The sequence below is a fragment of the Schistocerca americana genome, chromosome 3 (assembly GCF_021461395.2).
Source record: "Schistocerca americana isolate TAMUIC-IGC-003095 chromosome 3, iqSchAmer2.1, whole genome shotgun sequence".
NCBI lineage: Eukaryota > Metazoa > Arthropoda > Insecta > Orthoptera > Acrididae > Schistocerca > Schistocerca americana.
This window is the reverse complement of record NC_060121.1, coordinates 618,090,929-618,115,181: the sequence shown is the minus strand read 5'-3', so window position 1 is coordinate 618,115,181 and position 24,253 is coordinate 618,090,929. Positions and strand designations below refer to the sequence as shown.

Genomic DNA, 24,253 nt, shown 5'->3' with positions numbered 1-24,253 from the left:
ACGAGTGTCCATTGTATGGGATGAGCGCAGAAAAGTCGGCCGACGTGGGTACGCGACATAGTGACAGAAAGAGGATATCGTGTTTGGGCATGCCCTTGGCGACAATGTGAATCACGATCCCAGAATTGTGGATATATCAATGCGGATTGTCCAGCGTTTCTGCAAGGAATCGTGTACCGGTCGTACCTATGTAAAACGGCTTGAGAGCAGCAGTTCAAAGAGATCCTGCGCGGCAGAAATGTGCCTTGTCAATGACAATCTGTTTCATAACATACAGCAATTGCTGCTATCAGCGAATGCAGATCCACCTACACCATTTTCCGATAGATTATTGAGAATGGAGTTGCATAACTCGCATTGTTCACAGCGGTACATAAGGCTATGCGTCTGTATTTGGCCAAAAAACACAGAAACTGGGTATTAGTTGACCTGGGCCTCTAGTGTGATACGAGGAGAGTACCGATGACCCAATGACGTGTCTAAACCACATTGTTTGGAAGGTGTAGTTCAGGTCGGACTTAGTTCTTGGAGGTTGGTGGTATGTTTCGTGCCATGACTTCGGCGCACTCATTCACGTTAGTATGAACATGATCCATAATGTTTATTTCAGTATTCGTGTTACCATTCCTTCTACTGTATGAACCAGAACTCCACCGACAAACTTTCAGAGATTGTCCAGTGATATGCCCTGGGTATTTGGTACAAGGGACCCATGGCCTCCCGCGGATAGTTATAGAGCTATTGCAGTTCATTTGGATTCTTGCCCCAGTTAGCTCTTTATCTGTGTCCCATTGAAAAGAGTGGACAACAGTGAACACGTCGACATAATGCGCTGTGTGTCCTGTCTCTCATTCGCTCACGGTTTCTGCTGTTGAGAACAGTAATGCCCTCTTCAACGCGTTGCCCTTCAGTTTGCATTCAGTACTGCTCGGATATGGCCAGAGTTTTTTTTCCAGCGGTGTTGGTTGTACAGGGTGGCGCAGATGGATCGGGTGGTTTTAAAATACTTGTCAAACTGTCAATTGTAAAGGTATTGGATTGAAATAAAGTGCAAAACGTGTAGTTACAATGGAAGTTTATTAACAAAAAAATAGTAATGTTAGTTTTTAAAAATTACATCCATCAAATGCCCTCCTTCTCGAGCGACGCATTCTTGGAGTCGGTCCTTAACGTTCCGCATTGCCCGCTCAAGCACATCACCAGGAATTGATGTGATTTCGGTGTGAATTGCTGCCTTCAACTCCTGAATGGTCCGGGGTTTGTTCATGTAGACCCTTGCTTTTAAATAGCCCCATAAGAAAAAGTCACATACCGTGAGGTCCGGCGAGCGAGGGGACCAATGGACATCTCCATTACGGGAAATCAAACGGCCAGGGAACAGAGCGCGTACAGCTTGCATTGATATCCTAGCGGTATGTGCAGTTGCCCCGTCTTGTTGGAACCACATATTGCCCATGTCGTAATTGTTCTCTTCAAGTTGTGGGAGAAGAAAATCTTCAATCATGTTCACATAACGCTGCGAATTAACAGTAACCGCCTGCTCCCTGTCATTTTCAAAAAAGTAAGGACCAATTATCCCTACCTTAGAAACCCCACACCAAACCGTCACTTTGTCACTATGGAGAGGCCGTTGGTGTAGATCTCTTGGGTTAGTGTCGGCCCAGTAACGGCAATTTTGCTTGTTTACGTATCCGTTAATGTGAAAGTGAGCCTCGTCAGACATCATGATAATCAGGTTTACATCTTCCAATAACTCCAACATCTGTTGGCTAAACTGAAGCCTTTGAAGATGGTCTGTTGGGAGAATCTTCTGTACCAACAGGATTTTATAGGGGTGGAATTTCAGTTCTTCGTTAAGAATCCTTTGAAGGCTCCGACGTGACATTCCAAGAGCTTGAGCACGACGTCTCGTTGATCGACGTGGGCTCGCAGTGACATCGCGTCTCACACGCTCCACGTTCTCAGGCGTTGTTATTGTTGGCGGTCTAGGCGTCCATTTTGGAGCACATGAACCAGTAGTGCGGAAATTATGCACCCAACTCAATATCGTATCTCGCTTAGGAACACTACCGCGAGGTGGGATGTTGAAACGCCGGCGAAAGGCACGCGTCACAGCAACAATTGACTCGTTATTGCGTATGAACTCTTCCACTGCGAAAACACGATGCTCAACGGACCACGTAGCCATCGCGACTGACTGCCAGCCTGCAACTGAAACTTCCCGTCCCCCCCCCACCACAGGACGAAGTCGCCGAACACCTGGCTCCCCCCCTCCAGACGTACAGTCCACTTCAAAACCACCCGATCCATCTGCGCCACCCTGTACGTTAAGAGTGACACACAGCAGCACTACGGACGGTTTACTGAAGTTTGGCCGATATGCACCTTTTGTGTTGGTCCGCTGAATGCAGTGAACCTGGTCCCAACGTCTGGCAATATCATCACAGCAGTTTTGCCGACGGAAGTTGCTTCATTACTCTGTGTTTTCTGTTGTATGTTTTGTTTATTGAACATTACATGCTTCTTCACAGCTACGAATGTATATGCACAGAAATTAGCGTGATTTCGGTAACAAACCAAATGAACCATACTTACATTATTGCTCTGTAACAATCCGCCGGAGACCGTGGTTCCCTTAATCCAAAATACTACGAAGATATCCCTGAAGAACCTTTGAAAGTTTGTCCGTGGAGTTCTGGTTGACCCTGTACGCCATCATGATGTAGTATGCTGTATGTATGCTGTGGACAATCTCGTCTAATGGACTCAGTTTTTCAGGGGAATGAGGTAATGAACGAGGGTAGGAGGCTCTAATTGGGTGGCTAATTTTTGTTCCGGTGTACTTGTAATCTCTGCTGTTAAAACAGATTCGTGGGTAAGCTTACGTATAGCATAACCGCTTAAACTTCCGCTTTTGGTCGCGTTAAAGTTCTTTACAGTTGCACCGTAACTCAAAATTCTTAAAATGAGCAACATTTCAGCTCCATTGTGAAGGCCTAAGGAAATCTGCGTTTTGTACTGAATGTGGTTATTTATTGCATGGTATCAACGATGTGGTAAGACTAGCAACAGCATTATCTGTCTATCCATCCTCTTCTTCTAACTTCTACACATATTGCAACTCGGCATGAAATGTGACAAAACTCGAAAACCGACAATTTAAGTATGTCGCTGAAAAATACGCGTGAAGTGTCCCAACGCGCACTAAAAGTGTAATGGAATTGACAGCCAACAATACTTACTTGAAATTTAAAGGAAGGTTACACTATTTTAATATAACTTTTATAGAATTAATTCTTTAAGTCTAGTTTTCGCAAGTATTGCTTTTTTAGTTGTGTTGCTGTTCTTGTCTGGGTGCGATCCACAGGGTGGTCAGAAACAGATTGTAAAGCTTATAAGAGAGTTGGAAGGGAAGTTCTGCTGAGAAAAATGGCTCAAATGGCTCTAAGCACTATGGGACGTAACATCTGAGGTCATCAGTCCCCTAGAACTTAGAACTACTTAAACCTAACTAACCTAAGGACATCACACACATCCATGCCCGAGGCAGGATTCGAACCTGCGATCGCAGCAGCAGCGCGGATCCGGACTGAAGCGTATAGAACCGCTCGGCCACAGCGGCCGGCTGCTGAGAAACAGCTGTTAAAAAAATCTACATGTTCATCCGTTGCAGAGTTATTTAACACTGAAAGTAAGCTAATCAGGTCTCTGCAAGCGCATTTTCAACCAGCCTGCCGGAACGAGTAGTGTCAATTGCTCTCATAGCGTAGACGATAGCGCAAGAGACCGTTAAGTCTTTGACTCGGGTTCGATTCTTACTATCGTCCCCTGGCCGCTTTTGTATCTCTCTCTCGTTCGGTTTTAGGAAACCAAACGAAGAACAAGTTTGGCGACACTGTCTCTGTTAGGCCACTTGAATTTGCGGGCGCCTCGCCATTTTTTAGTAAATTCAATGCTAATTAACTCGGAAACGGAGCCATGTATCGAATTTTATCCTTAACAGTTATTTCTCAGCACACGCGCACCCTGCCACAGCCTTACAAGCTTTTCAGACGATTTCTAACCACCCTGTACAAAGTCCACACCGAAGTATCAGTTAGTATGCTTGCACGAATCACAGGAACTACTGTAAATATGTTAATACGGTTTTCAACACTAAATAAACTAATTTGCAAGAAATTTTTTTAAGTATAATACACGAATATTTCGTGGAAATTGGCTCAACTAATTAAAGTCTCTCAAAATTGTGAAAAGATATCATTGCCACCTAGTGGTGAATGACAGAACTCTTTGGAATCATCCATAGATATTATAAATTTAAGGCACCTGACACATTGTTCTTGTCTGTATGTTCTGGCTAATCTCAGGAACTACTATAAAAAGTTTGATACGGTTTTAATTCGTATACACACAGAGTCACGAGGGAGGTTTGTGGGCACAGGAGAAAGGCATAAGGTTACCCGACCACAGTGACAGGCAGGCGCGAGCTACTGCTACTAGAAGGCCGACGTTAGCTATTGCCGACAGCCTAACTTCCACATAGAGTTTAGGGGGTGTGAGCCGAAATGTATGAAAAGGTCACAAAGAAAATGTCTCAAGCGCCGGAATTGCTCTGGAGTCGGGCGGCCAGAAAGTCGCTGTAGATCGCATCGAGCTCCATTGCGACCTGGTGACCACCAAGTGGCCGTAGTTCACTCCACGACATGTCACTCCAGGAAGTCAGCTGCATGTATAACACGCAACATTCATGCCTCCTGAGGACTTTCCTGGCGTTTGTTGATTAAATCATTGAGGTTATATGAAGTACCTTTACACAATGGCCTGGAAAACAAAATAACCGCCACGTCAGACAAATCGTCTGCCAAGAAGCGTCTCTCACTTACCGAATGCAGGCAAGGTGTAATCGTAGGTGATTAGTTGATTTCCAAGCATACTAATGCGCAGCTTGAGATTGCCTGAAATACAATATATAGGAGCACCCAAATTCACTAAAAGAAGCCTTTGCTCTGACAAATGATCGCTGCAGTACAGGTTAAATGCTGCTTGTTTTATTATGTTTTGTACTTTATATTCTAAACTAAGATAACACCCAGAAGTCTTTTAAGGATGTTGTACAATGACATTTGATGGAAAACGTAAAATACCTTTTCAGTCACAGTGCGACACAATGGCATTTGATCACATATAGAATTTATGTCAGTATCGGGCAAGTGATGCAACTAAGCGTAAACACAGAAAAGTGTCGTCAGCACTGTTGTTACGGATGTTTCATTTAACAATTTACTAACTGATAATTATTTGTATTACATCTTTTAACTATTCAGTAACATCACGTGTGCATATTCACTCTGTTATGAATTTAAAAAATTGGGTCAAAACATCGGTGTTTTAATATTGCAAAATTTATACGTAAACACAAATATTTGAGAAGTCTAATAGTAGTTTTGATTACGTGCTACATCAACTCATGGGAACCTGACGATATTTTTTTTTTTTTGCAACAATACAGTCTAAACTTTCAAAATCAATTTCTTCAACATCGAATTGAGGTAATAATGAAATGTTCGTTGTTCTTGGTTATCATTAGAACACTAAGGACATTTACTATTGTATCTTTCATTATAACGTGGCGACTGACCTGTGTATATGTTAGAAAAAGCTATATGTCTTCCATCATGTATTCTTACACTTTCAAAAGAGCAAAAAAAGGAAGAGCAATACGGTGAACAATACTTAGACGTCATACTCACCGTACCTACCATCACAGTGTATCTGTACATTTTATGGATCGACGCGAGGCTTCAAGGTGAACAGGATTATGAAATGCCTACCAGAGGCCGACATTCTATACATTTTTAATCTGCAAAGATGTTTGATACTGATACTTCTCAGTAATTCAATAATTTTGACGGTATATGTAAGGGGGAGGAAAGGTCGTCGAATCTGAAAACTGTAATATCCAGCCATTTTCACTGCAGAAAGTGGAAGAGGATAGATGTCGTCAGATCAAAGATTAGATAGGGTATCAATCAACTAATTACCGATATCTGATTAAAGAGGCTGACTTCAGAAATACCTTTGATGCTCCCTAGTTGACCTTCGCCACTGCTTGGACACAGTTAACAGCAGCCTAATCTTGTATAACCCAAAAGTGATTTATATGTACAGAAATGTAGGGAACGTGTCTATGACTATTTCTTACCAAAGACCTTTTTACTGATCTTCTTTTTCACCATTCTCAGTTCATGTTCTTTGTTCAAAAAAATAAAATCTAAGACAACCGTTGTTTAAAGCGAGCTGCAGTTCTAACAGTGTGACACTATGACACTAGCAAACTTTTTGTAAAACTGTTAAAAACAGTTATAAACTTCGATTCTTGCCCATTCTCTGCAGCATCTCTCCATTCCGTAGATTGTTTGGCTTTGCATGTCATCAATAATAATTCTTGCCAAGCAGTCGTAGTGTTTCTGTTATATTACTGAAGCACCAGCTCTAACCAAGTAAGTGCCTCTTACACTACACAACCACTCAAACTGGCTAAACAGATGAAACTGCTCAGTGGGTGTAAATGCAAAGTAAAGGTTATTTTAAAACATCCAATGAGAGCTAGCAGATCGCTATCATTCGGAAGATACAATACTCCCGACATCTGAAAACATTTACATCATGAGAGCTAGACTGGCAGCAGATCATTATCATTCACAAGATATAATAGGCCCTACATCTAAAGACATTTGCGTCTAGAAAAAATCTTTAAATTGGATGAGTAGAATGTGGCAGCTGTAAAACAGGGCCTTGTGAGACCTTCCAGAACCACGTTTTAGTGACGGATTCTATCCAATGAAAAGCGATTGGTAAAACACTTGACCTGAAAGGTCGACATGTCGAAAACTGTGCTTTTCTAACGCCAAAACACGATATTTCACTGCCGTAGTGGTCATTCTTCACCGTGCACAGTTATATTGTCATAAGTAATCTTAGAATTAAAGTCCTCAAAAATGATACCGATTTTGATAACAGTTAGAACGAATAAGATGTGGTACATTTATGATGTAGATGAGAATAAATATTATTTGTTCCTCAGCTGAATGTTTATTATGTTTTCAACCAAACACGTTTCACCTATTCATATTAGGCACTATCAATGGTCTACAAAATAAAATGTAATTGTTCAAATGTACATATTTTCTTGTGAGACGAGAGACGAGAAACATTTTCTGGAGGCAGGTTTAGGTTATCGTAATACACTCTAAAACAAAAAAGGAGACCCACGAAGTACTTACCTGAATAGGACTGAAATCGGTAGATGTGATGCACATGTAAAGATAAACAAATGATTACTATTTTAGAAAAAAAAATGGATGATTTATTCAAGAGAAAGAGCATCACAAACTAGGCAGGTCAACAACGCGTTGGGTTACCTTTGGCATTTATGGAGGCAGTTATTTGGTTTGGCATTGATTGATAGTTGATGGATGTCCTGGAGAATATCGTGCCAGATTCTGTACAATTTGCGCGTTAGATCGTCAGAATGCTGAGCTGGTTGGAGGCCCCTGTCCGTAAAACTCCAAACGTTCTCTACTGAGGAAAGATTCGGCGACCTTTCTGGCCAAGGTAGAGTTTAAGAAGCACAAAGGCAAGCATTAGAAACGCTCACCATGTGCATGTGGGTATTATCTTGCTGGAATGTAAGCCCAAGATGGCTTGCCATCAAGGACAACAAAACGGGGTGTAGAATGTCATCGACGTACCACTGTACTGTAAGGGCGCCGCGGATGACAACCAAAGAAAGGAAATTGCACCCCGGACCATGACTCCTGGTTATGGGGTCGTATGGTGGGCGATAGTCGGATCGGAGCTGAAATCGAAGCAGCACCCGTCACTGAAGACAATTCTACTCCTGTCAATGACATTCCAGGCCGAAGGTGTATCTGGAGACGTCCTGGACAGCGGGGGGAATACAAACTAGACGGTCGCCCGTCGTACGGCGTGACAACAAGCAGTGATGGTCTGGGGTGCTATTTCCTTTCACAGCAGAACCCGTCTGGCTGTCCTAACAGCACAGCGGTCCGTCGACGATACCGTTCATCCTGTTGCTCTTCGTGCCAAACTGTTCTGGGCTAACATTTCAGCAAGATAATGCCCGTCCGAATACGGCGCAAGTTTCTCCTGCAAGGTCACCAGATCTCTCTCCAATTGCAGGGCCCTCCAGCCAGCTTGGGATTTTGACGATCGAACGAGCCAGTTGATATAACTTGGCACGATGTCCCCCACGAGAAACTCCAACAACTCTATCAACCAATGCCAAGCCGAATAACTGTTTACATAGAGGCCAGATTTGGCTGTTCGCACCAGGATCCTCAGCCGAGAAACCTAGCGCAGCCGGTCACAGCAGTGGAGTCGGCATTGCTCCGAATCAATGTCGGTGCCTTGTGATGCATTTTCTCTTGAATAAATCATCCATTTTTTCCGAAATTGTAATAATTTGTTTATCTCTATACGTGCGTTACACATATCGATTTCCGTCCCACTCGGATAATTCCTTCATGGTACATCGTTTTTTCCCTTAGAGTGTGTTTACGATGATAGGTTTGTGATTAATCATTTATTATTTTGTGTGTTATTCTTTTCATAAGTGTATTGGCTCATCTGTAGTAATTGCATGTGATAAGTGTGCCCCTCACTGTACACTTCACACCGCGCTTCCTGCTGCAGGATTAACTGAGGGATCCAGTGCTGTAAGATGTTGGAGTGGGGAGGGATGGTGTGTGGATAGGGTGGTACCACTCTCTCTTTCTCTCTCTCTCTCTCTCTCTCTCTCTCTCTCTGTGTGTGTGTGTGTGTGTGTGTGTGTGTGTGTGTGTGTGTGTGTGCGCGCGCACGTGCTTGCACGCTATTATCTTAATCCGATTTTTACTTTCATTTTTAATAACTTTACGCTAATCTGTGAATTAGTTGGGTTATTGTCCTTCAATTACTTCTTATTTGGTCATTGAGCAACCTTTCATTTTTGTTGATGCCTCCTTGTGTAAAATAGACCTTCTGAGTGAGCAGACCCTTTCTTTTCTTCAGAGTAATGCCCCGCGCCCCCACCGCCACTGCCCCTTTACCACGTACCATTCTTTCAAGAATCGAACTCTCATTTATAAAACAGCTTCAAACGAAATACGTCGTACGATGACTTAATTTTGCAGGTACATCCAGTAGCATATGTGGTTAAACTTTGCAAATCGTGTTGTAAATAAAGTTAGCAGTAGAGGAGTAAATTAAAATGTCATACGTGATGCCGAAGATTTACATCAACAGCAAAAATGTAGCAAGAGATAAACTTTTCATATTATTACACAGCACAGTCAAATTAATGTTAGATCATTGGATTTTAGACCAAGATTGGAAGCATTTCCGAAATGTGTAAGTTTGTAAACTGGTCGTTAGGAGGGAACGGAGCGATTTATCAGACCTTCAAAAGCGCGTGATCATTGGATTTTAGACCAAGATTGGAAGCATTTCCGAAACGTCTAAGTTTGCAAACTGATCGCATGCCGCTGTGGTTAATTTACACCGTGAGTAGGAAAATGGCCCTGTACGAAACCGATGCGGAAAGAACTGTGGTGCACAACGGGCCATAGATGAAGATGGTGGACAACGGCTGCGGAGATTACGGGCGAGTAGACGCAGTTGCTAAGCAACTGACCGCCCTGATGAACCAAGGAGCGACCAACACTGTCTCTCCAACAACTGTTCAGCGAACGTTGCCACGTATGGGCCTCCGAAGTGCCTGGTTCAGGCACTCATGCTGACTGCTGTTCATTGGCGACGTAGTCTGCCCCGATAGCTGAATGGTCAACGTGACGGACTGCCGTCCTAAGGGGCCCGGGTTCGATTCCCGGCAGGGTCGGAGATTTTCTCCGATCAGGGACTGGATGTTGTGTTGTCTTCATCATTATTTCATCCCCATACAGCGCGCAGGCCGCCCAATGTGGTGTCGAATGCACCAAGGCGGCCGGACCTGCTCTGTAACGGGCCTCCCGGCCAATGAAGCCAAACGCTCATTTCCATTTCCATTGGCGCCGTAGGCTGGAATTTGCACACCAGTACCGCTACTAGACGGCCACTGTGTGGCGACAAGTGGCCTTTTCAGACGAATCACGTTTTATTCACCATTGGACACATGGCCTTTGGCATGTACGGAGTAAAATGTCTGAAAACAGACATCCTGCAAGAATCATCCGAAGGGTCCACATCAGAGAAGGGAGCGATCTGGCCTATGGAATGTTTACGTGGCATTCCCTCAATAATCTTGGCATTCTGGAAGCCATAAGGGATCAACACAACTATGCCTCTATGGTTGAGGAACAACACCCTGCATGCACTTTGTTTTTCTTCGGCATGATGGCATCTACCAACAGGACGAGGCAGAGTGTTACAGAACTCACAGTGTACGTGTGTAGTCTGAAGAGCATCAGGATATGTTCTTCCATGGCCATCAAATTCCCCAGAATTAAACGCAATGGAAAATCTGTAGGACCAATTCGATTTGACTGTTCGCACCAGGATCCTCAGCCTAGAAACCTAGCGCAGCCGGTCACAGCAGTGGAGTCGGGATTGCTCCGAATCAATGTTGGTGCCTTGCAATACTTCATTAACTCTCTTTCTGCGCTACAAAAGGAGGTTTTTCAAACTTTCGATGGGTGGTCACACTAATGTGACTGTACGTGCAGTTTGTGGGAGACGTCAGAGAGAAAAAGTTGAAAAAAACGATTGATATTATGTTTAAAGTTTGATGGAAGTGATTTCATTATCAAACACTGAATGAATGTAGTGTAACTTACACGTCGTGAGTTACGCTGCGTCAAAGCAGTTTCTAACTTTAACACTGGGCTTACTGTGTTAAACCTTTAATATGGGATCTTATGTCTTAATGAGTATAACATTACAGCAATTCAAAATTTTAAATACAGTCAATAGTTAATAGTTACATGAAGTACTGAATTTTTTTTTTTTTTTTTTTTTTTTGGAAGCCGTCAGATAGACGATCTGCAGCCTGCACTGGATGATCGTCTTTTGCCGTTTAGCAATACAGACAGTAATGTAAGACAGCCGTATTTCTTTTTATCCTCATGCGGTGGTGAAATATGTTGGTTGGAAAGGAAATAAATATTCATCTGCAAAACACGAATGATACTTACTCTCATCTGCATTATAAACACAACACAAATACGAAATGAGTAATAATGAGTGCAAAAATGAACAGAAGAAAATTAGCTTCTCACAGTTTCGATGGTGAGCCTGACGGGACGTGTCGCACTTGGTGTGTTTTTGCAGGGCTACGACACGCGCATGGGGGAGAAGGGCACGCAGCTGTCTGGAGGGCAGAAGCAGCGCGTGGCCATCGCAAGGGCGCTCGTCCGGAACCCCAAGATACTGCTGCTCGACGAGGCTACATCTGCACTCGATGCCGAGAGTGAGAAGGTAGGTACCAAAAATCGGTTTTACTACAGTGTATGTGCAGTTTCTTGCCTCCGTGTATGCAATAGGTACAGCTATAAAACTACCGTAGGCTATCACGAGCAAGTGCAGACTACGGTAGTTTTCCTGGTAGTCTTGGACATTTAAGATTGTAACCGCATTACCTGTACATCAGGTGTGCTGCATACCTATCGGACGTTACCTCGTTTCGAAGGCTTTATTTGCTTTTGCGATTGTTGTCTTAACCAGATTACCCTAGAAACCAGAAGCAGTGAACCGTCTAGAAAATATGTGAGGGTATATAATAGGCTGCATAAACTGCGAGACATATCTGCTCCACTCAGTTAACCTCCTGTCTGTTACTTATAAATAATCAGTATTTTTAAGAAAAATCAAATTTTCAAGGTTTAATTCTGGATTTATTCAAAAATTGTTGATCTGTAATGTGAGACAGAGGAATGTTGTAGTGAAAATAAAAGCATAATAAAAAGTTACAGACTTACCATATAGTGCAACAAAACACAATTTCCTAAAAAAAGTAAAATTTAAAAAAACTGCAAAACAAAAACATATCAAAAATCGCTTCAATACATCGCTGCGCCTACATAAAACATCTTTCTATTAGTCACAAACAACATTCGCCCCTATCGACAATGACAGAAAACTGTCATTGATCATGTTGAAGAACGTTCCACTGAATACAAAATAACAAGAATAAGTATACAGATTTTTTATGTTTAGGCGTTCAAACTGTACTTCCATCGAAAGTAACTGCTTTTTTTGCATAGACACGCTGAAGTTATAAGACTGGCTAATTTTATGACTTATTTTGCAATTTATATTTTGTAAGGAAGTAAAATACATTATGGACTAACACTGAACGAAGTGTGGTTTTAATTATGTGAGAAAGAAACAAAGAAACGAAAAACACACATCTACAGAATCGCTTTTTGGTAGAGCGCAGCTGCTGTGTGACAAGATCGCCTAAGGACTGCCTATGCTGAAAATGTAGCATGTCACCATGGTCTTCGCTGTTACTGTGTTCGTCTGACAATAAGCAGTCTTTTGAAAAAAACGCAAAGACTGAGAAACGTTCGAATAATCGTATTACGTAACTGAGAGTGTCAGGATGCGTCAGATTATTGAGAAATTCGGACAATAACACCTAAAAAACTTCATACAGCTTCTAACATGTGTGCCGTACATAACTTTACATCACCTGCAGCTTTAAGTATGTTAATAGCCCTACACAACATACTTCACTGAGCATTTCGGTGGAGCTCACAGGCGTCCAAATTAGTCATCTGATTCTATTCCAGTGGTGTGACAAGTGGATTATAAATAACACAATTTTTACACGCACACCAGTTGCTGTTGTATGTTGCACGTGAATACATCAAAATTATTTCTTTTCAAAGTCCTCCAAACAAATCTCAAAAAGTCTACATTGTCTACTAGATTTAATATTAATAAATTTGACATTAATTTCATTTTTTCCGCCTGATTTTTGCGGAAAGATTAAAGACACTGTGCCATTACCGAGCAGCAAACGTACCAACACTACGAGCAGTTCACCTCATCCACTTCAGTTCTTTATACATACTCCTGTATATGCAGTAAGGGCACACAGGAAATAGAAATCATTTGATGACTACGATCCGTTACATACAATGAAAAGCATTACGGAGAAAATATGCTGTCATCAGTGGCATTACTCGGAAAACACAGTAGAACCAAAATTTTTTTTTAAGAGCTCCTGTTCATCTTTGACTGTGAAAAATATTCATTCAAGAAACCCACCATACTACACACATCAAAAACAGTTTTGTATAACGTCGGTTCCGAGACTTCCGGAACTTGTGCAGAATATTGGAATAGAGATCAACGTAAAAATCATTTCCGCCCTTTTCATTGCTCATGAAAACCACACATTGTATGTTGTACCACCATACAATAAGACCTTCAGATTTCTGTACACACTGGTACCTCTAATACCCAGTAGCTTGTCCTCTTCCATTGATGCATGCCAGTATTCGTCGTGGCATACTAACCACAAGTTCATCAAAGCACTGTTGGTCCAGATTGTCCCACTCCTCAACGGCGATTCGGCGTAGATCCCTGAGTGATTGGTGGGTCACGTCGTCCATAAACAGCCGTTTTCAATCGATCCCAGGCATGTTCGATAGTGTTTATGTCAGGAGAAAATGCTGGCCACTCAAGTCGAACGATGTCGTTATCCTGAAGGCAGTCATTCACAAGATGTGCACGATGGCGGCGCGAATTATTGACGTCGATGAAGACGAATGCCTCGCCAGTATGCTGCCGATATGGTTGCACTATCGGTCGGAGGGTGGCATTCGCGTGTCGTACAGCCGTTACGGCGCCTTCCATGACCACCAGCGGCTTACGTCGGCCACACATAATGCCACCCCAAAACAGCAGGTAACCTCCACCTTGCTGCACTCGCTGGACCGGGTTGCCTCCAAACAGGTTTCCGACGATTGTCTGGTTCAAGACATATGCGACACTCATCGATGAAGAGAACGTGATGCCAATCCTGAGCGGTCCATTCGGCATGTTGTTGGGCCCATCTGTACCGCGGTGCATGGTGTCGTGGTTGCAAAGATGGACCTCGCCATGGACATCAGGAGTGAAGTTGCGCAACATGCGGCCTACTGCGCACAGTTTGAGTCGTAACACGAAAAGCATGACTCAACATGGTGGCGTTGCTCTCAGGGTTCCTCCGAGCCACAATCTGTAACCAGCGGTCATCCACTGCAGTAGTAGCCCTTGGAGGCATGTCATCAACAGTTCCAGTATCTGTATCTGCTCCATGTCCAAACAACATCGCTTTGGTTCACTCCGAGACATCTAGACACTTCCCTTGTTGAGAGCCCTTCCTGGTACATAGCAACATTGCGTAGGCGATCAAAACTGTGGTATTGACCGTCTAGGCATGGTTGAACTACAGACAACACAAGACGTGTACCTCCTTCCTTGTGGAATAACTGGAACTGATCGGCTGTCGGCTGTCGGACACTGCTCATCCATGGTTGTTTACATCTTTGGGCGGGTTTAGTGACATCTCTGAACAGCCAAAGGGATTGTGTCTGTGATACAATATCCACAGTCAGTCTGTCTTCAGGATTTCTGCGAACCGGGGTGATACAAAACTTTTTTTGATGTGTGTAGCTTAGGACATGTGGCCACATTCAAGTGGAGTATTTGGAAAATTTTATGCTGCAAGCAAATGTAAGTTTAAAAAAAAATATCTGCCATACACATACCATCACGTTCATAGGATGAGTACGTAAGAGAGATCTCATCTTCTCCATAAATAACATCAAACCAACAAAAAAATGGTTCAAATGGCTCTGAGCACTATGGGACTCAACTGCTGTGGTCATTAGTCCCCTAGAACTTAGAACTACTTAAACCTAACGAACCTAAGGACATCACACACACCCATGCCCGAGGCAGGATTCGAACCTGCGACCGTAGCAGCAGCGCGGCTCCGGACTGGAGCGCCTAGAACCGCATGGCCACTGCGGCCGGCTATTAAACCAACACACTTGTAAATATGTTCAGTATAACTACTTCACTACGTTACTTCCATCAAGCAGTTAGTTTAGGAAATAGTTCTTGAGACGAACGAATCGAGGAAGAAGGAAGATTGGGCGAAGCACAGGCTCGTATTAGGGCACGATGCAGAAAGAAATTGGTCATTTGCCTTAAACCATTTAGGGAAATCGCCGAAGACCTCCGCCCCTCCACCGAAATCAAGTCCAGTGTGCTCACTAATGCACACCACCTCACTCGCTTTAGACGATTTATACTTGCTATCACTGCCACATTTATCTTCAGTATACTTCTTCAATGACGTGTGATCGTCCAACAGGTGGTACAGGAGGCCCTCGACAAGGCGAAGGAGGGGCGCACGTGCATCACCATCGCGCACCGACTGTCAACCATCCAGGACGCGGACGTCATCTGCGTCATCAACGAAGGTCGCGTCGCTGAGCTCGGGAAACACACAGAGCTGCTGGAGCGACGGGGCATCTACCACAAGCTGCACAGCCTGCAGTCGGGCCGCCGGTAGCCGGCACTTGTCTACCGTCTCTAGCGAGGAAAGGGTGCACTGGCACTCGACGGCTGCAAAAAGGCAGCTCCAAGAAACATTATGTTCAATACTGTATTTTCATTTAGTCGTTGTCATTAGTGACAACACAATTTTTGTGTCGTTTGCTTGCGAATTCCAGTCGTTAAAATTTTTTTTAGCCCTGATGTGGTGTCAGTTCCATGCTATATGTTAAGAATACTATTGAACACTGATCCTTTATTATCTTTTCTTATCATTAGCCTTCTTACCCCTTCTTACCCTCCAGGTCAGGGATGCTCAACGTTTTTACTTACCACCAACTTTTGTATCATTGTTAGTACTAAAATTTTCTAACCGACCTTCGTTTCCTCAGTAATGGTGATGTATAAAGTAGGGAAGTTATGTACTTTACAAAATCTGTAAAGCAGAGTTATAGGAAATCAGAGCTTATAGTAATAGTTAACGTACCAGACATTCTACGTCAAAATTTTATAAAACCCCTGCACCTAACGCCCATCACGAAAGCCGAAACTCCCTCTGGTGAAGGGTAGGGACCAAGTGGACTACCATTGCTCTAGGTATTCTTTCAAAAATTTAATTTCTTTCTTCGTTTCAGAAATTTTTTCCAAGATCACCTGTCGAAGTTGAGTGTTTAATGTTCGATGTGCACTGAAAACTAAGGAAAGCATTTTATTTTAACAGGAAGATGATCGTTTGTCGGCTTGTCGACAACGTGGCCATTAAAAACGGAAAAAGTTCTCAACAGATGAAAGACAGCGGAAAAAGTCTTCCTTGATCACCCACTTGTAGGAAACATCAGTGTCTCATTTTACCCGCTACATTCCAAATCAAGCCTACTGAACAAGTGATACGTATGAATAATGCTCATATTTTCTTGACAAGTGTACTGCTGACCGTCCAGTTACATTATCATCTGAGTTTTCGTTGTATTTCGGTCGTGTTTTCCCCTTACTATCAAAGGAGATAGTACAAAGTTTTGTCTAAATTTACTCAAAAACTTCAAGCAGATTTTACAAATAAAGACCGAGTTTGAAACTATAGTTCCTAATAAATAAGCTGTATGAAAATGATCTGCAGTTATTTAAATCAACTTGCTATTCCATGGGTACTGAACATTGGGAAATTTTTAAGTATATATTCTGGGAAGGGATCAAGATGTCCCAGCAGCAAGGGCAGCCAAAAACACCCAATGTAACCAAAGACTCTCAACCACTGTGTTTCTTCCACTAATCACGCACAGATTTTGAGTTTTATTAAATTTACAAATTTTTTGTTCATTATTTTACATGGATTCCAGCAGTAGTTAATTATTTGTTTCTTTGTTGACAATTTTGGTGTATTTTCTCACTTCTAAGTGTAATCTACATGGCAGTAAGTGCTCGAAAAACCATAAATGTAATATAAGTTATAAATAATATTGTATGTGATTGTATGTACAGTGTGAAAATATTTGATTGTATTTATTTTCTTAGTTAGATCATTTATTAAAATTTATTTTGTAATATATACTTTTATTTATTAAAACATCCAGAGCTGCCGTGTAAATAGTGCTACCGGACCCTAAAACACTAATTAAAGATGAGAAATAAAAGCATAACTCCTAAAGCACAATGTAAATTTGAGAAAATGGTTCAAATGGCTGTGAGCACAATGGAACTTAACATCTGAGGTCAACAGTCTCCTAGAACTCAAAACTACTTAAACCTAACTAACCTAAGGACATCACACACATCCATGACCGAGGCTGGATTCGAACATGCGATCGTAGCGGTCACGCGATTCCAGACGGAAGCGCCTAGAACCGATCGGCCACAGTGGCCGGCTGTAAATTTGAAAATGTTTGATATTGGATGTCTTGCTGCTATATGCGCGAAAAATTATATCTCAGTCCTCCTAGAGAAACTTTACTGCTGTCACAGATCACATTCGTACCGCTTGTTAATCCTCAAGAATGGTCCAGAAGAAGGACAAGAGGCCTCCAAGACCTTGGTAGTGGTAGTGGTGGTTGTTGGGATGTTTAAGGGGGGACTAAACCTTGGCATAAGATGAATGAACAAGACTGAAATGAAACTTCATGACTGCTGTTATTAGAAATCCAATTCCAAACGTCCTTAAGGTTTATAGTACCGGCTTTGGTGCTGGTTCTATGACATCTCTGAAGAACGAACGAAATAGTTATTGCGTACAAGCCGGAAATTATTAATGTATTAGTAATCCTAAGACGTTGATTAAAAGGTGGAAATTGCGTACATCTCGTTACGCGTAACTCCTTTTCCTTTAGTAATAACCGTATCAGGGAACAGTGGAACGATTTAGAACGTGCATTCACCCTGAAAACATTTTACAACGATGCTGACAGTCTTTCTTTCTGCAAAGAAATCAGTTGATGTCAGCAATAATTGAAATAACGACATAATGGAAAGTGTGAATACCTAGAGATGGCACTGGGCTGGTCATGTCACTCGAAGAGAAGATGGTGGGTGGTCAAAGTAAGCCCAATACTGGAACCAAATTTACATAAAACGCGAAGGGAAAGACCACTGGATATATTGAACAGAGATTTAAGAAAGACAACCGAACTGACTTGGCAACGGGAAGCTCAAGATCGGCATAAATGGAAGAACCTGGAGAGATCCTACGTAGGGCGCCGACGCAAACGGGGCACATCACTGAGTGATCAAACTGGCTGATGATAATGACGATGATGAGTCTGATTGGTAATCGACGTGAGTTTCGACAACACGCGCTCCGCCTTTTCAGGCGATAAAGACATGGGTTCAGAATTTCGAAGAAGTGGATTCTGTTCTTAAAAATAATCGACCAGGAGGTAACCCACTCAACGGACACCAGGAAACATTGAAGAAATGTGGTAAGAATACACGTAGCAACATTAAACCTAAGTCGGACAATCCTGTCCGTGGAATGCTTTAGCAAAATTAAAATTATTCAGGGACAGAAATCATCAGACATGGAACGGCAGTAAAAATGTGCAAAAACTATGGAAAAGATTGACAACAATTTTGTTGAGAATCGTTTCATGCTGGATGAGGCTCATTGGCATATTAGTGGGTACAGAAACAAGTAGAATTCCAGATTTGGGGCACCTGAAAAACACTCGTAAGTCGCACGAAAGAGCATTACACAATATAAATTTTACACTTCGGTGTGATACGCTAAGACATAAGACTGCCCCTCTCTTCTTTGAAAATGTTACATGAAATGCAACGATAGTAATGTCTGAACGATATGTAGGTATGCTCGATACTTTTGTAGTAGAATAACTTCGGAACTCTTCAGATGTTCATAATCCTTGATTTCAGCACAACCGGACCCAAGGCTCATACAGCCAGAATGACAATTGCAGCGGCTCGACATTTCTTTGGTAAGCTCGCCATTTGCAGAACAACAGTCGCTGAGTTGTAACAAGGGTTCGTGAAAAAGTCATTTCAGTTCCCATGGACGTGTTTCATACCACCTTGCAAAATCTCAGTACTTGCTTCCAGGAATGCATACACTTGAATTTACATCATCGTCCATACTTAGAAAGTATTTTATTTGACACCACGCTTAACTGCATATAATTTATCGTTAACTTTCGACAATAAAATTTGCAATTTTTTTTTTTTACTTTTGTTAGATTTGCTTCCCTGCCCCCATGAACCATGGACCTTGCCGCTGGTGGGGATGCTTGCGTGCCTCAGCGATACAGATAGCCGTACCGTAGGTACAACCACAACGGAGGGGTATCTGTTGAAAGGCCAGAAAAACGTGTGGTTCCTGAAGAGGGGCAGCAGCCTTTTCAGTAGTTGCAGTGGCAACAGTCTGGATGATTGACTGACCTGGCCTTACAACATTAACCAAAACGGCCTTTCTGTGCTGGTATTGCGAACGGCTGAAAGCAAGGGGAAACTACGGCCGTAATTTTTCCCGAGGGCATGCAGCTTTACTGTATGGATAAATGATGATGGCGTCCTCTTGGGTAAAATATTCCGGAAGTAAAATAGTCCCCCATTCGGATCTCCGGGCGGGGACTACTCAAGAGGACGTCGCTATCAGGAAAAAGAAAACTGGCGTTCTACGGATCGGAGCGTGGAACGTCAGATCCCTTAAGCGGGCAGGTAGATTAGGAAATTTAAAAAGGGAAATGGATAGGTTAAAGTTAGATATAGTGGGAATTAGTGAAGTTCGGTGGCAGGAGGAAGAAGACTTTTGGTCAGGTGAATACAGGGTTATAAACACAAAATCTGGGGGACTGATGACCTTCGCTGTTTAGTCCCCCTTAAACATCCCAATAACCACCACCAGCACACAAAATCAAATAGGGGTAATGCAGGAGTAGGTTTAATAATTAATAAAAAAAATGGGAGTGCGGGTAAGCTACTACAAACAGCATAGTGAACGCATTATTGTGGCCAAGATAGACACGAAGCCCACGCCTACTACAGTAGTACAAGTCTATATGCCAACTAGCTCTGTAGATGATGAAGAAATTGAAGAAATGTATGAGGAGATAAAAGAAATTATTCAGGTAGTGAAGGGAGACGAAAATTTAATAGTCATGGGTGACTGGAATTGTAGAGTAGGAAAAGGGAGAGAAGGAAACATAGGTGAATATGGATTGGGGCTAAGAAATGAAAGAGGAAGCCGCCTGGTAGAATTTTGCGCAGAGCATAACTTAATTATAGCTAACACTTGGTTCAAGAATCGTGAAAGAAGATTGTATACATGGAAGAATCCTGGAGATACTAGAAGGTATCACATAGATTATATAATGGTAAGACAGAGATTTAGGAACCAGGTTTTAAATTGTAAGATATTTCCAGGGGCAGATGTGGACTCTGACCACAATCTATTGGTTACGAACTGTGGATTAAAACTGAAGAAACTGCAAAAAGGTGGAAATTTAAGGAGATGGGATCTGGATAAGCTGAAAGAACCAGAGGTTGTACAGAGTTTCAGGGAGAGCATAAGCGAATAATTGACAGGAATGGGGGAAAGAAGTACAGTAGAAGAAGAATGGGTAGCTCTGAGGGATGTAGTAGTGAAGGCAGCAGAGGATCAAGTAGGTAAAAAGACGAGGGCTAGTAGAACTCCTTGAGTAACAGAAGAAATATTGAACTTAATTGATAAAAGGAGAAAATATAAAAATGCAGTAAATCAAGCACGCAAAAAGGGATACAGACGTCTCAAAAATGAGATCGACAGGGAGTGCAAAATGGCTAAGCAGGGATGGCTAGAGGACAAATGTAAGGATGTAGAGGCTTATCTCACTAGGGGTAAGATAGACACTGCCTACAGAAAAATTAAAGAGACCTTTGGAGAAGAGAGAACCACTTGTACGAATATCAAGAGCTCAGATGGAAACCCAGTTCTAAGCAAAGAAGAGAAAGCAGAAAGGTGGAAGGAGTATATAGAGGGTCTATACAAGGGCGATGTACTTGAGGACAATACTATGGAAATGGAAGAGGTTGTACACGAAGATGAAATGGGAGATACGATACTGCGTGAAGAGTTTGACAGAGCACTGAAAGACCTGAGTCGAAACAAGGCCCCGGGAGTAGACAACATTCCATTAGAACTACTGACGGCCTTGGGAGAGCCAGTCCTGACAAAACTCTACCATCTTGTGAGAAAAATGTATGAGACAGGCGAAATACCCTCAGACTTAAAGAAGAGTATAATAATTCCAGTCCCAAAGAAAGGAGGTGTTGACAGCTATGAAAATTACCGAACTATCAGTTTAATAAGTCACAGCTGCAAAATACTAACGTGAATTCTTTACAGACGAATGGAAAAACTGGTAGAAGCTGACCTTGGGGAAGATCAGTTTGGATTCCGTGGAAATGTTGAAACACGTGAGGCAATACTGACCTTACGACTTATCTTAGAAGAAAGATTAAGGAAAGGCAAATCACGTTTCTAGCGTTCGTAGACTTAGAGAAAGCTTTTGACAATGTTAACTGGAATACTCTCTTTCAAATTCTAAAGGTGGCAGGGGTAAAATACAGGGAGCGAAAGGCTATTTACAATTTGTACAGCAACCAGATGGCAGTTATAAGAGTCGAGGGGCATGAAACGGAAACAGCGGTTGGGAAGGTAGTGAGACAGGGTTGTAGCCTGTCCACAATGTTATTCAATCTGTATATTGAGCAAGCAGTAAAGGAAACAAAAGAAAAATTCGGAGTAGGTATTAAAATCCATGGAGAAGAAATAAAAACTTTGAGGTTCGCCGATGACATTGTAATTCTATCAGAGACAGCAAAGAATTTGGAAGAGCTGTTGAACGGAATGGATAGTGTCTTGAAAGGAGGATAAAGATGAACATCAACAAAAGCAAAACGAGGATAATGGAATGTAGTCGAATTAAGTCGGGTGATGCTGAGGGAATTAGATTAGGAAATGAGAAACTGAAAGTAGTAAAGGAGTTTTGCTATTTGGGGAGCAAAATGACTGATGATGGTCAAAGTAGAGAAGATATAAAATGTAGACTGGCAATGGGAAGGAAAGCGTTTCTGAAGAAGAGAAATTTGTTAACATCGAGTATAGATTTAAATGTCAGGAAGTTATTTCTGAAAGTATTTGTTTGGAGTGTAGCCATGCATGGAAGTGAAACATGGACGATAAATAGTTTGGACAAGAAGTGAATAGAAGCTTTCGAAATGTGGTGCTACAGAAGATTGATGAAGATGAGATGGGCAGATCACATAACTGATGATGAGGTATTGAATAGAATTGGGGAGAAGGGGGGTATGTGGCACAACTTGACAAAAAAAAGGGACCGGTTAGTAGGACATGTTCTGAGGCATCAAGGGATCACAAATTTAGCACTAGAGGGCAGCTTGGAGGGTAAAAATCGTAGAGGGAGACCAAGAGATGAATACACTAAGCAGATTCAGAAGGATGTGGGTTGCAGTAAGTACTGAGAGATGAAGAAGCTTGCACAGGATAGGGTAGCATGGAGAGTTGCATCAAACCAGTCTCAGGACTGAAGACGACAACAACAACAACAACAACAGATCTGCTTCAGTTTTTCCAGTCCCCCCTTTTATATGTCCTGAGTAAGCCGAGGGCATTGAACGGTGACTTCAGGACCGTTGAAAAAAATATTATTCTGCGTCAATCACTAAATTTTATTGTATCTGCTACGAGTTTAGATGGATTGCTATCATGAGGTGGCAAGTTTCTTCTTATTGGTCGTACCTAGTGGTAAGCATTGACCATTTTGTGAAGCAGCATGCGAAGCTCTTAGATTATAAGTTGTTAATAATCGATTATGAGTTGTTAATAATGAAATGAATTTGCTACAGAAGCTATAGATATACCGTAACAGATGGTTCAATCATATTAAAAGTATCTTCAGCACGTGTTAAAGACGTCTACTATTAACCTATATGTAGGGAGTTACCAAGTAACCTGTTGCTGTTACATTCTACTAATGAGCCAACACAAGGGTCACCAGAAGCCTGAGCACCAATGAATAATACAAAGCAAAGAAATATAGCTTATGACCTGCAGGCTGATCGGGAGCTATGTGTTATTTTAAAGAAGGTTTGCACCACAGAATTGTCATCAGAAACAATGTCCTTCACCCATAGGTATGGCTGATGGCCTTGGTTAATTTTGTTTGAAATTACACTGTATCAATAAACTATCGAAATGATACCAAACAGAGTCTGATAATTAAACACATTATTGGCACATCGGAAAAGCTAAATATGGCGAACACCGCTAGAAACAAAGAGAAATATATGGTGCATTAAACTATCTGACTTACATTAAATGCAGTTCCCTTGTGTGTAGACACATCGGAGAAGCTAAAAATGGCGAACATCTTCGTTCAGAAATAACAAGAAATACGTGAGGCCTTACACTGTCTCAGTTAAAGTTAACGGGGACATATGGTACGTCTGCGGGGTACTGGGAAAGATGGTGTAAAAGAGGCACTATTTGCAAGGATCGCCGAGATAGGTCTTGAATGATGTGGCAGAAATAACTGCGTTACCTGTGGTATTAAGGAGAGGTTATACAAGCACCGGAATTAATATGTGCACCAGACTAGATAACGAGCTACTTAACGGAAACTCAAGGTTCACTGTAAGATCATGACTACGGCTATGAAACAACTCTCAATTGGTCACAAGGTTCCTAAACATCACACGACGCCGATTTCAGTTACGTTCTAACACTGCAGCTTGAATACTGACCATTCTGGCTGCCGTCTTGGATCTCAAACGAAACCAACTACTCTGAGTTTTATATCATCTTTGATTTTGCCAGCTCAGTTACTTTGCTGCATAAGCAGCTGCTTCTAGTGATTTGTTTCCTAACATAATTCTCTTAGTACTGCTCGATTTAATTTTGCTGCATACGATTATTCTTGGTTTACTTTTGTTGATAATCGTCGTAGAACCTCTTTTCAAGAGACCCATTCCGTTCAATAGAGCTTCCAAATCCTCTGACGTCTCTCACAGCGTTTCGTTGTCATCTGCAAATTAAAAGGTTTTATTTCCTTTTTTTAGTTAGTTAATTAGTTACATGTGCCATAGATGATTTGAACGCTTCTTTTATGGAACTGACGTGGAACGAGTTAGTTTACTAGAAATGTTTACGTGATTAGTGTAGACATTAATGATCACATTATTATTTTTAGTTCTTCTTATGTAA

General features: G+C 42.0%; 1 protein-coding gene across 1 annotated transcript in view; it reads left to right on the top strand.

The window, feature by feature from the left end:
* The window catches only part of LOC124607104 (ATP-dependent translocase ABCB1-like), a 185,515-nt gene extending 169,317 nt beyond the window's left edge, over positions 1–16,198 (top strand). Inside the window, exons 22-23 of the mRNA XM_047139301.1 lie at positions 11,326–11,472; positions 15,368–16,198. Of these exons, the coding sequence (XP_046995257.1) occupies positions 11,326–11,472; positions 15,368–15,568 (348 nt within the window). The 3' untranslated portion in view covers positions 15,569–16,198. The remainder of the gene's footprint in view (positions 1–11,325; positions 11,473–15,367) is intronic.
* The last annotated feature ends 8,055 nt before the right edge of the window (positions 16,199–24,253 follow it).